General features: G+C 38.8%; 2 protein-coding genes across 5 annotated transcripts in view; one reads left to right on the forward strand and one right to left on the reverse strand.

The window, feature by feature from the left end:
- Nucleotides 1-4,290: 4,290 nt before the first annotated feature.
- LOC138058191 (uncharacterized) overlaps nucleotides 4,291-15,174 on the forward strand; it is a 43,569-nt gene continuing 32,685 nt past the window's right edge. For 3 of the 4 annotated variants that reach the window (XR_011133819.1, XR_011133820.1, XM_068904085.1), the window contains exons 1-5: nucleotides 4,291-4,563; nucleotides 5,777-5,807; nucleotides 7,016-7,254; nucleotides 8,835-9,201; nucleotides 10,778-11,746. Coding sequence is in view for 2 of the 4 variants with exons in the window: in XM_068904085.1 (XP_068760186.1) it covers nucleotides 4,354-4,563; nucleotides 5,777-5,807; nucleotides 7,016-7,254; nucleotides 8,835-9,201; nucleotides 10,778-11,746 (1,816 nt within the window). In the remaining 2 variants the exon portion in view is untranslated. The remainder of the gene's footprint in view (nucleotides 4,564-5,776; nucleotides 5,808-7,015; nucleotides 7,255-8,834; nucleotides 9,202-10,777; nucleotides 11,747-15,174) is intronic. The other variant, XM_068904086.1, reaches the window with a different exon arrangement.
- The window catches only part of LOC138057543 (uncharacterized), a 4,749-nt gene continuing 1,843 nt past the window's right edge, over nucleotides 12,269-15,174 (reverse strand). Inside the window, exon 3 of the mRNA XM_068903526.1 lies at nucleotides 12,269-15,174. This exon is cut by the window's right edge and continues 572 nt beyond it. The gene's annotated coding sequence lies outside the window, so the exon portion shown is untranslated.

A 15,174-nucleotide genomic window follows, 5' to 3' on the forward strand; every position in this document is an offset into this window, starting at 1 on the left:
AACACAAGTCCCATACAAGAGTTGTGATTTTTGCGATTTCAACGATTTTTTGCGAAAATTGCGAATTTTGCGAAAAATCGTTAAAATCGCAGATCACTGAAAAGAAAGCGAACACAAGGCCCCGACAAGAGTCGCGATTTGTCTGTGGGTCACAACCCCGCACAAGCAGGAGCCCAGACGACAGTTTGGTATATTATATCTTGGGAATCGAGTGCCAGCTAGCAAATGCTAACCGTTTTGCGGCGTATGGAATTATTGAATTTCAGTGCGTGTGTCAACCAACGAATTCAAAACCACTGAATCTTAAATCTTTATTTTCTCAAAGCTTTTAGGCAGCGTTACGGTAGCAATCATCAGTAACTGAAAGCAATGAACTTTGAAAATAACTGGAGCAAAAATTCACGATTTACTGAAAGTGTCGTGTGTGGTGTGAATAAATAAAACAATTTGCTCTTTCCATGTAGTAAAACGCGACAACTTCTAGACATTAAAAGAACAAACAATAACGCATGAATAGACCTAATAAGTATCCTTAACGAAATTGCAATTGCTTCATTTACAGAAAGTGATTTCCAAAGCACATAAACAAACTAAGTGTCTTCCCTTATCCAAAACTCGAAAGAAGTGAACATGCATCCAATGTAATACATGAGTAAACCCTACCTAATTTGAATGATGATCGAAGAGTGACAGTAACGCAACATCCGACTACTTGCCCATCCATCAAACAAAAGAGGAAACGCGTCATCGCGCATTTTGATCAACTTTACGTGTTCGAAAACGAAGAGATCATAGCTAAGGTTAAAAAGTTTTTTAAAAGATGGATCTGGAGGCTCTTACGGAAGGAAAGAAAGTCAATCTTGCCACCAGTTTTTCTGAGGAAGCTGTGCTTTCAAATGTAAACAATTGCCTGGAATTGTCATATGGAGAACTCGAACTTGTTGTGCTGGCAAATATTCAAGGGCTAGATTTCAGAAATACACGGCCCACAAAATATCTAACTCAAAAAACTGCTCTCGCAGAATCAGTGCTGCAGTCGAGTTGCAATGCTGCTTCGTAGTCGCCAGAATGAATAATAACAACTCGTTGCTTAATCGAGCGCATCGATGCCTCGTTTTTGTTACAACGACAACAAAACAACAACAACAACAGCAAACAAAATACATTACTTTTGTACCCTTTCTTTAATTTTGTGAATCATATGATATGATCGCAAACACTTTTTCAAACACCCAAGGTATTCTACTAGCGCGCTACAAATGGATATACCCGAGCCGAAACAAGCGCGCTACGCATGAATATACTTCGTTCTTTAATCCACGAGCCGAAACAAGCCCGCTACACATGAATATACATCTCGTGAGTTAGCTTTTATAATATGAATTTACCTCGTCAGTTAGCTTTCATTTTGCGGTTCGGTTAATGAGCTGTCCTACATAATTACGCTTTTAGCGACAGTGTCAATTCTCAGTCGTTCAAACACTAACTTAGATCTCATTATTCATCGACTACGGCACTGCGGTAGCAGTCGTTCAACTAACTTAGACTTCATTGTTCATCGGCTACGGCACTGCGGCAGCAGTCGTACTTTTAACTAACTTAGACTTCAGGCACTAGGCTTCATTATTCATCGTCTACGGCACTAGCGGCACTAGCTCTTCAGTGTTCTGCGATTTTTGCGATTTTTCGCAAAATTCGCAATTTCCGCAAAAATCGTTAAAATCGTAAAAATCACAACTCTTGTGGGGGACATGTGCTCTCTAGCTTTTCAGTGTTCTGCGATCAAGAAAAAAAGTTATTTGAGTGCACTACAAACAAAACGCGGAACGATCCTCTGATACAATAAGGACTAAATAACATATACTCGTTATCGTTTGATAGTTCACAAAAGAAACTCGCTAATTTTGAGAGCACTAAAACGAATGCATCTCTTGTACCTAAAATTACGAATTGTATTCGAAGTCGTACGATTTCCTATTCTAACGCAACAGAAAAGAACGATAATTCAAAAAAAGTTTGAAGCGTTTACAGGTAACTTGATCATCTTTTGTCTTTTAGCTGCACCCTCAGGGAACCGAACTTGTCCTGGCCATTACGAATTACTTGATGATGACTGCCTCTTTGTGTCGTATGTCAAGCTGCCGTGGCAAGAGGCTCGCGAAGCTTGTCAACGTGAGAGTAACGGAAATTTAATGAGTGTGCATAGTGTCTTTGAACAAGGTAAGAGCTGGCAAATAAAAGCTAAATGTTATGTGGCATCTCCATTAATTATAAATGGGCATTCGTTCATTGAAACCTTGCACATTCATCCGTAAAATTCACCATGGAAACTGAAAGCAATGGTATGTTGCCATTTCTGGGAACTCAGTTACTGAATCGATCTCCCCGGATAGAGACAAAGGTCTACGTAAAACCCACGAATTCAGGTCTCCTTCTGCATTTTCAGAGCAATGTTGACAATCGGTACAAGAATGGCTTGCTGAGAACTATGCTCGATCGAGCACACCGTTTATCTTCTTCTTGGTCACACTTCTCAGACGAATGTGACCGTTTGAAGTCAGTTTTCTCACGCCTAAAGTACCCGAAACAACTCGTAAATTCCACTATCAAACGCTTTGTTGACTCAAAGGTCTGCGACCAACCGCGATCTTTATCAACAGCCCAAGAGACGGATAACATGGTTCGAGTAGTCTTGCCATTTAAAGACCAAAACTCAGCAGAATTTGTAAAAAAGCAACTTAAGGATTTGAGCCTGAAAGTAAACAAAACCATCCAGCCTGTATTTACCAGCAGAAAAATTGAACAGGAACTGAAAGTGAAAGAGGCAAAGCCGCCGATCATAAATCAGCAGTGTGTTGTATATAAATTTCAATGTGACCTTTGTGATGAAGGTTATGTAGGCTACACACGCGGACATTTACACAATCGTGTAAAGGGACATAAGCAACAGTCCTCGGCTATTGCCAGACACTATAGGAACGCACACGGGTCGATCCCTCGGGACCTGCTTAAACGCTTTGAGGTGCTCAAAAAATGTAAAAACAAATTTGATTGCTTAGTGTTTGAAATGTTATTTATAAGAACACTTAAGCCTAGCCTCAATGTGCAATCGGATTCCATTCGTGCTAAAGTATTCTTATAGCCAATTTCGCACGTGCTTATTATGTTAATTCTTAGCGTCAATCGTTTTTAATACTGTAATTTTAGCATCATAGAACATTTTTACCTTGATAATGGAGTGATGTCTACTCCGAAACGTCGGTTTAACTTGTTATCTCTAACTTTTATAGTTTTATGTTTTAAGAAATCTCTTTTAATAAATTACAGTTCTTTAAGTAATTTGGTCCTCAGGCGATGTTTAAAAACAGTGACTGAATCACACAGTTTAAGAGAATAATCTAAAGAGTTCCATAAATTAACTGTTCTATAATAAAAGGTTCTTTGGCCGCTAGCGGTTTTAAAAAGTGGAATGTTCAACAATTGTGAGTTTCTGGTGCTACGACCGCTCACCTCGGCACGCTTTAAAAATTTTGAAGACAGATATTCAGGGGCGTGGCCCGTCATACGTTTAAAGGCCATTGTAGCGCTTCGATAATATAACTGGTTGGCCGCAGGTAGCTTCATGTGGAAAATAGACTCCTGCTGCACTTGCGCAGAGTTCACGTCCGGCATGTATTTTATCACAAAAAACAAAAGGCGTGAAACGAGCAAGTTCCAAGTTACGATGACGTTACGGTTGTTTGAATGTGTAATTTGACCTTGGGAAGGATGATAAACCAGTTGCTTGGCAACTGGTGGAAGGCGAATTGAAAAATCAGAGTCCTGGTCAGGGTACTGGACCCTCGGGAGTTCTAGTAGCTGAATGGGTAGAGCATCCTACCGGTGTTAAGGAGGTCGTTAATTGTCAGGTGCCCATTCGCCGCTGTTGCCAAGAATCTAGGTTATCATCGTGAGCAGCAATATTTGGTCCGTCGTTTAACGCCTTTTGTACCAATCCTGCCATAGGTAGCTTCGCGCATGTATATGTTGTGGTTCTATTTTTTTTTTTTTTTTCGGGTTTAAGATTTTTCAAACCAGTTCAAATTTGATTGATCTTTGTCTTAAATTCTGATTATCATGATCTGAAAACAAAGGAAAAACCGAAATTGAACTAGCTCGAAAATTTTTTAACCAAATATAAAACTGAGCCATGACATGTACATTGCACAATTCGAAAAGCTTGGAGTAATCGCAAAATATGTATTATGGTATGAAAAATTATTACTTACCGATGTGGTCGTTAAACCTCCCTCTTTTTTTGTCTTTTTATTGGAATTTTCATTTCTGTACTTTTCATTCTAGTCAATTAGCTCAATGTCAGACAGCCTTTCTTTCGCACCAACCGAAGTTTATTTCTCCCCGTCCTCCACACCAAGGAGATTGTCCATGGCTAGTTCAGTTGCGTTGTCCGAGCACCAATCCAGGTCAAAATTGTGGGAACTTCCCGAATTTGGTGACTCGCCTGTTTCTTCGCCACCGAGAACTCCGCCACCAGAGCCAGCAATGCCCTCCACCCCTCCCCTGGTAAGGTTACTATGTGAAGACTGTTTTCAAAGAACCGTGAACTTTTTGCTTGCAGGGTGCGTCATGCACTAATCATTGGATATGGATCCATTTGTAAATAGTTATGCTTGAGATTAATTCATGGACAGTGGATGCTGGATATCACAAAGCTTCTGAATACCATTTGTCACACAACGCACTGCATATGGGATGCTTGCTGTGCAGGCTGGCCCACTAGATTGACGGACCAACCCACTCATGTACACCATTTAGCTAATCGTATTTATATTTTTATTGTATTTGAATAATAATAATAATCATCATCATCATCATAATAATAATCATAATAATCATAATAATCATAATGATAACAACAATAATAATAATGATAACAATAATAATAATAATTATAATAATAATGATAATGTTAAACCAACTGCAAGCTTTGCTTTATTGAAATAATAATAATAATAATAATAATAATTAATAAAATACAACTTTATTATTCACTCACATAAAATTACACAAGCATTTTTATCAGCTAAAAAAAAACTATTGACTTATTTCGTTAAAAAAAAGGTAGAAAACATTTTCTTCCAATGTTACTTATAGTAAAACCGTAAAAACATTGCTGTGTTTGTTGCATGAAAACTTCAATCCCTCAGAATCAACATTGATAACGCAAAAACTGAATACGATAATAGGATGTAAGATATTAATGATAATAATAATATCTGGCTTGCTACTCGCCCTTTCTCGCAGTCAGAGACTGAATTGCTAAAGGTGCAGCTCAACGGGGTCGGACCGAAGGAGCTGTGCAGCCGGCTAGTCGTTCAGCCACTGAACACGACCCATGCAGAGCATGGAGCACAGCAGCACAGCCAGATGGAGTAAGTTGTAAGCTGGGAGTTGATTTTGCCGAGGGAGGAAAACCGGAGGGCCCGGAGAAAAACCCTTGGATAAGATTGAGATTGATTGAACGTAGGATGTGATCCCCGGTCCGCAGAGGTGGGAGGCATGAGTGTTACCACAGGGCCATCCTTACTTCCCTTGAGAATGACAGTTATCGCGGCAATTAACTTGGCAATTACTTAGATAGCGTAAAACGCCTGCGAGTTTTATTAATGTTTTTTTTATGAAATATCTTGTTACTGAACATGTCCCATTTTTGTGAGCCACACGTGTCCTTTTTTTGACATTGTGTAAATTCATCGTACTTTTGTTTGTTTTCGAGGAGGAAGAGTCCGATGAAGAGCTGAGTGAAGGTGTAGTGTTTTTAATACTAATAGTACGTAGGTTGATCTCAAATGTTTGATATTTAATGTGTTTTATTAATATCTATAATAGGCCAGTTTCGTATTCTAACGGCTGGACTGGATCTAGCATGAAAATGGCCTATTTAATATGCCTAACATATTTGTTTCATAAGAATACTTTGTTCATATTCCCAGAAGACATATGTCGAGGAATTTCTCCGTAGGGGTGTAACGATTAATCGAATTCTCGATTAATCGCGATTATGACCGTTCGGTTCGATTCACGATTATTTGATTCCTCGTTTCGATTTTGGTTCAATTTTTTGCATACCTTTCCAAAAGTGCCCACAGTGAGTCATTATATTGTAAACTTAGAATCCAGATCTCAATAAGATGTGCGTTTTTCATTGACAATCGATCAAAGACGCTAATTTGCAGTTCTTGCGCCATGTTGCTTGGTAAAAATGTTGCCCCTCTACCACCCCTTGAGAATTTCCAATAAGGCAAACCATGTGCGTGCTCATTGTCACGTTCTCAAACATGGCGAGGAACGACCATTGTCAAAGTTCGCCAAAAAATATCTATGTGTCCCTGCCACATCAGTGGCCAGTGAGAGCGTTTTCTCTTCTGCAGGGGACATTGTGTCTGCTCAGAGGTCATGTTTGCATAGTGACCATGTAGACAAGTTACTTTTTTTAAAGAAAAATATGAGAGTGCACTAGATCTAGATTCTAGAAAGAACTCAAAGAAGAACACTGACAAATTGCATGTTTTTTATTTTTTATTGCATCCTTGAAATAGATTAATAATGTTCCTGTTACTATTGTATCCTCACATTGAGAGTTTAGGGTACATGTTGTTTACATTGTGTATCATCTTGCAAGAATTAAACATTAACATTTTGCATAATCGAATCGAAATAATCGAAACCGAAAGGCAATAATCGAAATCGAAATCGAATCGAATCAAAAGGAACATGAATTGTTACACCCCTATTTCTCTGTGTAATTCCCTGCAGTGAGGGATTAATCTGTGTATATAGCTGTGTAATGAGAGATTATCAGGGTAAAGTACACCTACACACATTGTATTGTTTTTAAGAGGTGTCTAAGGTCATGGACAACAAATAGTGTCCTTTTGTTGTGTCCGAGTGTAATCCAGGCTTATGGTTTTAAGTTATGATTTTGTAAAATCAATAACATCGTTTTTCGTAACAGATGAGAAAGCCAAGGACGAGCCAGTACAAGGAAGCCAGGCCTCCTGCGATCAATGCACTGGTGCTCTCAAACAAGAAGGAAAGAGAAACGTCCCTTTTATTCCAAGCTTCCGGAGAGGCAGACTGGGTAATATATCAATCGACAGCAAGTCGTTATGGTCTGGCCATGGAGGTCCCGGTTATGCTGCTCCGGTTGTTAGAAAAGTGGCTACGGAAAACTCTGAACCAAAGAGTTTTAAGGTAATAGGTCGATAGCGCCCGCATAACATGCTGTCATCCTTTATAGTTGTTGCAGTCAAGCCAAGTGGCCTCGCGAAACTAGGGACAAATTTCACGGCAAGAAGAGCATTTTTATTGTAAACGAAGAATTGTTGGTTTAGAAAAACGTTTTCTTCCTAGTAAAAATGGTGAAGTTGTTTTTTGGTTCATATGTCCAAGTGAAACCAGAAATAATTATGCGTGAACACTTTAAAATACGGCACCCAGTCCCTCAAATTATTTTGTGTTTATTGGTAAACAAATTACGGTAGGTTGTCCAGTAGTTCCTCAACAAAAGGAACTCTCGACTCCAACGCGAAATAAGTTTAAAATTATAATTAAAATTGTATCTGATATAAATAATTTTTAGAATCGCCTATTTTTGTTTTTAGATTTTGCGGTTTTTTGTCATCTCGAATAACTGTAACATGTTACGGTTGCACTATTGTTATTAATATAAATGTTATGTGAGTCAAAACAATAGTGTTTTCGCTTATGTGGCCAGCAGCAAATTGCATACTAAAACAAAAGGAAGCATTTTTTATAAAGTTGGAGTTAAATTCCCAAAAGAATATTTTACTCGTCCAACACGACCCCTCCAACATGGCCGCTGTGAGGTCATGTTAAAACAATCAAGTAGGCAACCATAACACATCACAGTTGTTCAAGATGGCGGCGCCCAGAAAATTTGAAAGTGAATATACTCTTTATGAAAAAAAAGGTTCACACAAATGTTTCCAAACATTACTTCCTTCAGTATAAAATTTATCCCTTTGAGATTGGCATAGGTCCATGCAGATATACCAGGCAACACGTCCTTTTTGGGACGTAAGTTGAATGGGAAAAAATATTTAAGGAGAATCCGGACCTTGATTAAAAAGACAAACGCAACTAGATTCATTTTGACAACGTTTCGACATCGTCCGATGTCATCGTCAGGCAACGAAACGAAACGAAACGAAACGTCGAAACGTCGAAACGTTGTCAAAATGAATCTAGTTGCGTTTGTCTTTTTAATCAATTTTATCTCAAGATCTAGACTTATTAAAATCCAGACCTTCCGGCAACAATTAAATCCTGTAAAATCATGCTGAGAAGGCACATCACTGCTTGACTTAAACAAATGGTACTCTGGGCAGAAATAAATTTTATTTTCGATAAAATGACAAGGATTTAGAGTGCGCTGGGCGCACCGCAAGAGAAAGGAAGATGAAAATGACAAAGGATTATGAAAGATTGAAGTGATCGTCACACTTATCTGGACAATTTAAGCCACAGCTGAACTGGATCTAGCATGAAATGGAGGCTAATGCGGGCAAATTAATTTGTGTGTGAAAAGATTTGCCCGCATTAGCCTCCATTTCATGCTAGATCCAGTCCAGCCGTGAGGATTTGAAAATGGTCTGTTGTCTCTAATAGACACCTAAATCATTCAGGCAGTTTCAACGCGATTCGAACCCATGACTCTTTAGGATGCCAGTGTAATGCTCTACCAACTGAGCTATGAAGCCACAGAGTTGGGAGGAACTGGGACTGGGATAAATATCATTTTCTACCCTTAGCCAAGACATCCTCCAAAGCCAGTTGTAAAGAAAACAAAGAAATCAAAGGAAAATGAAAAAGAGGATTCTGTAGAAAGGTCTGGCAACCAAGATGGTTACAAGAGTGGCAACGAGAGCACAGAAACTAAAGAAGACATGAACGTGGATGATGCTGTGAGCCAAAGTAAGAACGATGATGCTTCATACCGGCCCACGACAAACGCACATGTACTGAACATGCCAGAAGGTGGAGGAGAAACGCCGTCCAAGGGTAGTAACCCAGGTGGCTCTTGGCTCTCAAAGGAACCCCTTGCCACGATACAGAATGGAGTGCATGCGCAAACGAAAGAGAACCAAACAAAGGCAACTGATACTGGAACAGCGAAAGGTACAGTATCCTACCAAGGTGTCTCCACTTCTCTGGCCGAAGATTCCAGAGTTACAGATTCGTCCCGAGCATTTGTTGTTGTTGTTACTATGCTTCCTTTCATGCGTTAGATTCCATTTCCCGATCAATGCTTTTTTCGAGTGGGTAGGAGGGGATATTGCGTTGTGCAAACCCCAAAATGATGGCTGTGCATTACAAGTGGGTAAAATGATACACCAAAAATCTATGCACAATGATTAAAAACTTCATTAACGAAAAAGCAACACGGACCGCCGTTAAGCAGGTTACGCACGAGCTACTGTAGTTTTCCTCGGCAAGTGTCATGGACAATTTTCGTTGGGTCGTGTGATGCCACAAGTTTCCTTTCACAAGTTTTGCGTTGACGAGTTTTATTTGCTCGTGTGAACAAATAAACGAGTTTGCTTTGACAAGTTTTCACTGACGCCAGCGATACAAGTACGCAGAGGACAACGAAACCGAAAACGCGGGGCGCCAAAAAAGGAAAAAAAAAAATTTTTAAAGTACATATTTCGGTAACAATTCCAAGCTTAATCATAAAGATATGCAGTCTTTTACCTTTTAGTGCAGCAATATCTAAATTAGGAAATTCAGCTCTTAAGTGGTTTCTTGTTTCGATCCCTCTAGTAATCTATTTTGGTACTCCACAAGGTTTCTCTTAGCCTACATAGCCAGCGTTTCCGTGGGAAAACATGAAAGATTTTTCGATTTTTCGACCGCGGGAAAAATGAGCGAGAGAAAAATCTTTCATATTCCCCGCAGGATAGCTTTCTCTTGAGCGTAGGGGTTCCAGGGGAAGAGTGATGTAGCAAGCACGAGAGCAACACCACTGAGCTCTCCGCAATTTGAACAAGAACACTAAACAAGGAAAGCTTTTTTTTTTTTTACTCTCCAGTTTATAAAACTTGTCAAAGAAAACTTCCTTGTGTGTAACCGGCTTTAGGTTCACAGTGAAAGCGACATTTGTAAGAATTATCGTGTGACTTTAGTATTATTTAACAAATAGATTCCATGTTGCCGTGCGTCTGTTCAGTAATATATAGATCACAGATGACGTCAAAATGTGGTAAGAACAAAATAGGGGCACATGAGGCGATAGCCGAGTGTGTCACTGATGTTATTACCAGATTTTGACATCTTCTGTGATCTGTTACTGAACAGACGCACGGCAACATGGAGTCTATTTGTTTTATATAATAAAGAATTATACCTTATTTGCATGAAAGCTGATGGTGACGTCAATCGTGCGTCGGTCCTCTTATCGATCATAGGCAGGAACCAATCAAAATGCGATGATAACTTGCGTTATTATATAAAGAATTATAGAATTATAGTATGATAGTAAGATTATACCCACATTTCACCCATGCTCACCACAGAGTTTCCAGTATCTTAGTAGTCAGAACATCCGTACTATATCATGGAGAGTGGTGGGTTTAAAGCCCATCTGGGGCTCGGATTTCTCCGAGTTCCCATTTGACGATGCATATCGTAATATCTTTTATGTATTTCTCACATTACTCGTTTGGGTGACTTTAGTGTTCCATTTTTCCCGTAGATGAAGGGGGTCCGCAGGATGAAACCGAGGGTAACAAAGCCAAGACCCAATTAAGTGGCAAGACAATAGTATGGAATACTGCGGAGGAGATTCAGAATGAAGATCAAAATTCTGCATTAGATGGTACAAACGAAAAAAATGGAGAAATTTTAAAAACACAGAGAAGTGAAGAGCTTCTAGACATAGATTATTCTATGGTGAGTTACACAGGCCCAGTTTTTGAGGAGCTGCAACACGGACAAGGTAAAGTCTCGGAAAGGGCGGAAGTAATGGACGCCTTCGACGAACATGACGAGGTTGAAGGAATCGATGAAGCTGGGACTTCATGTGGGAAAACGCGGTTATCGTCTTTGCTTCATGGCAAGGGAGGTGAACAAGGGCAAAAGAAAGTGAAGTTGTCCGGTGGTGATAATCGACGGCGGCATCGAAACCTACGACATTTAGCAACTCGCAGAAATTCACCCTTTTCAAGAGTGCACAACAGCAGTGTAACACTTAAAGAAAGCGTATTACCGGTTTACAATGGCAGAAGGCGCACCGATTCGCCAAGTGAAATTTCTAAGAATTCTATGAACGTAACTCCGGTGACGATTTTTGCGCTAGCCCGAAACAGGCGGGAAAATACATCACAAAAACATGGACGGTCCGTGAATGGAAGTTTGAGACAGAAAAAAGAAATGACAGAGACTTCCAATTTAAGTAAAAAGGAGGCAGATAAGGGCATTTTTGAGCTCCATAACGATGATATTACGCAATTTATGGACAAAACGGATTGGAAAAGACCAGCTTATCACGGTACTGTTGACATCTCTAGGCCCCCCAGCGTGCAGAAAAGTGAGAGCTCTCTCATGCGATGGTGCATAAAGGCCCTGAAGAAGGTGGACCTAGAGGTGCTTTTTCCTCCAAAGCCAACCCGTCCAAAAAGCTCTCCAAGTTCCGTGAAATCAGAAACAGCCAAAAAAGAGAGAGGTGCGGTAGTTGTATTATGTGCTTGATATATATGGGTTATTGACCAAGTGAGAGGTCAAGATGGCTGGATATTGGCTAAGTTCTTTTTTTTTTGCGTGTTTATGGACCGAGACGAAGTCGAAACCGTAAACAAGCAAAAAAAGAACGAGACCAATGTCCAGCCGTCTTGACCGAAAAAAACTTGGTCAAGAAAGGATTTACCCGGAAAGAAACCTCTCTCTAAGTAGAGAACCAACAAACTCAACCCACATACAATGCTAATTATGAAATTGGAACCCAGGCCACATTGGTGGGAGGCGAGTGCTCTCACTATGGAGTTTAAGCAAAGACGACAGCTACGGCAACGAAAACATCATTCCAAAATATAACTTAACGCTTTCGCAAGTCTTTGAAGATTATTCCGTCTTCTTCACCTTGTACAATACGTGCGAACTATCCTGTAACTGGATCGCTTTTAAAGTCAAAACGGAAAATGAAGAACACGTAATTTTTTAAGTTGGCATTTTCTGAAGTAAGGCAATTTTGGTAAACTACGTAATCTAAATTGGCGTTATTTGCCAATGTCAAGAACGTTGGCTGATATAAGCATCTTACTCTCAATTTTTAACCACGGTATGGGACACTTAACGATAAGGAAAACTTTATTCATGAAATCGTGGTTATCAATTTAACACCACGTGAATTGAAACCACTATCGAAAAGAAACTTCACAACTTTTTAACTTTCCACCAGCAGATCTATAGATATTGCTATGAACAGGTATGGATAAAATTATACCATACTTCAACTATTTACAACACCACTAACAGATGTATAGAATTTTCCATGAACAGGTCTGGATGATATATCAACCCATACTTTAAACCTTTTACCACATCACTAGCAGTTTTATAGAAATTTCCATGAACAGGTCTATATAAAATATGGTCCCGTACTTCACCTTTTTACCACATCACTACCAGCTTTATGGAAATTTCCATAAACAGGTCTGGATAAAATATGACTCTAAACTTTAACTTTTTATCACATCACTACGAGATTTATAGAAATTTCCATGAACAGCTATGGATAAAAAGATCCCATACTTTAACCATTTACAACATCACTAACAGATCTATGGAAATTTCCATGAACAGGTCTGGATAAGCACTAACAGCAATGTGGAAATTTCCATAAACAGGCCTGGATAAAATATGATCCCATATGTAAACTGTTAACCACATCACTAGTAGATCTATGGAAATTTCCATGAACAGGTCTGGATAAAATATGATCCCATACTTTAGCTTTTTGCCACATCACAAACAGCTTTGTGGAAATTTCCGTAAACAGGCCTGGATAAAATGTGATCCCATATGTAAACTTTTAACCACATCACTAGCAGATCTATGGAAATTTGCATGAACAGGTCTGAATAAAATATGATCCCATACTTAAGCTGTTTGCCACATCACTAACAGCTTTATGGAAATTTCCATAAACAGGCCTGGATAAGATTTGATCCCATATTTAAACTTTTACCCACATCACTAGCAGATCTATGGAAATTTCCATGAACATGCCTGGATAAAATATGATCCCATATTTTAACTTTTTGCCACATGACTAACAGTTTTATGGAAATTTCCATGAACAGGTCTGGATAAAATGTGATCCCATACTTTAGCTTTTTGCCACATGACTAACAGATTTATGGAAATTTCCATAAACAGGCCTGGATAAAATATGATCCCATATGTAAACTTTTAACCACATCACTAGCAGATCTATTGAAATTTCCATGAACAGGTCTGGATAAAATAAGATCCATACTTTAGCGTTTTGCCACATCACTAACAGCTTTATGGAAATTTCCATAAACAGGCATAGATAAGATATGATCCCATATTTAAACTTTTAACCACATCACTAGCAGATCTACGGGAATTTCGATGAACAGGTCTCGATAAAATATGATCCCATATTTTAACTTTTTGCCACATGACTAACAGTTTTATGGAAATTTCCATGAACAGGTCTGGATAAAATATGATCCCATACTTAAGCTGTTTGCCACATCACTAACAGCTTTATGGAAATTTCCATAAACAGTCCTGGATAAGATATGATTCCATATTTAAACTTTTAACCACATCACTTGCAGATCTATGGAAATTTCCATGAACAGGTCTGGATAAAATATGATCCCATACTTAAGCTTTTTGCCACATCACAAACAGCTTTGTGGAAATTTCCATAAACAGGCCTGGATAAGATTTTATCCCATATTTAAACTTTTAACCACATCACTAGCAGACCTATGGAAATTTCCATGAACAGGTCTGGATAAAATATGATCCATACTTAGCTTTTTGCCACATCACTAACACCTTTATGGAAATTTCCATAAACACGTCTCAATAAAATATGATTCGATACTTAAGCTTTTTGCCACACCACAAACAGCTTTATGGAAATTTCCATAAACAGGCCTGGATAAGATATGATCCCATATTATTTAAACTTTTAACCGAATCACTAGCAGATCTATGGAAATTTCCATAAACACGTCTCAATAAAATATGATCCCATACTTAAGCTTTTTGCCACACCACAAACCACGTGAACAGCTTTATGGAAATTTCCATAAACAGGCCTGGATGAAATATATAAGATCCCATATTTAAACTTTTAAACACACCACTAGCAGATCTATGGAAATTTCCATGAACAGGCCTGGATAAAATATGATCCCATATTTTAACTTTTTGTCACATCACTAACAGTTTTATGGAAATTTCCATGAACAGGTCTGGATAAAATATGATCCCATACTTTAGCTTTTTGCCACATCGCTAACAGCTTTATGGAAATTTCCACAAACAGGCCTAGTTGAAATATGATCCCATACGTAAACTTTTTACCACATCACTAGCACATCTATGGAAACTTCCATGAATAGGTCTGGTTAAAATATGATCCAGTAGTTAAGCTTTTTACCACATCAGTAACAGCTTCATGTGAATTTCCATGGACAGACCAGCTGGATAAAATTAATGATCGCATACTACTTTAGCTTCTTACTTCATCACTGGCAGATCTACAGAATTACCCTATTGTTTAAGTGCCACAGTTACTATGACCAAAAAATCACTTCCTTTTTTTCTTCAGATTTTGAAAGTGTGATTGCTCAACACTTGACTGGCAAAATGTTAAGGTCTGTTATCCAAAGGCTGTTTACTTTGAGTGAAGTTTTGGATTTCACAGTCTGCCATTACTCACGTTTCAAACTGAACGATTGGACCTCTGAGGGTTCGATCTAGGGAAAAGTGATGTCATTTACTCACTAGCTTAAAATTTCAGGGTGTAAACAGAAAACATAAGTTTAAAAGTCTGAAAGCCTGAAACTCCTGTGCTGCATATATTAATTCAGCAGCATACACATGCAT

Source organism: Montipora capricornis, chromosome 7, assembly GCF_036669925.1.
Source record: "Montipora capricornis isolate CH-2021 chromosome 7, ASM3666992v2, whole genome shotgun sequence".
Taxonomy (NCBI): domain Eukaryota; kingdom Metazoa; phylum Cnidaria; class Anthozoa; order Scleractinia; family Acroporidae; genus Montipora; species Montipora capricornis.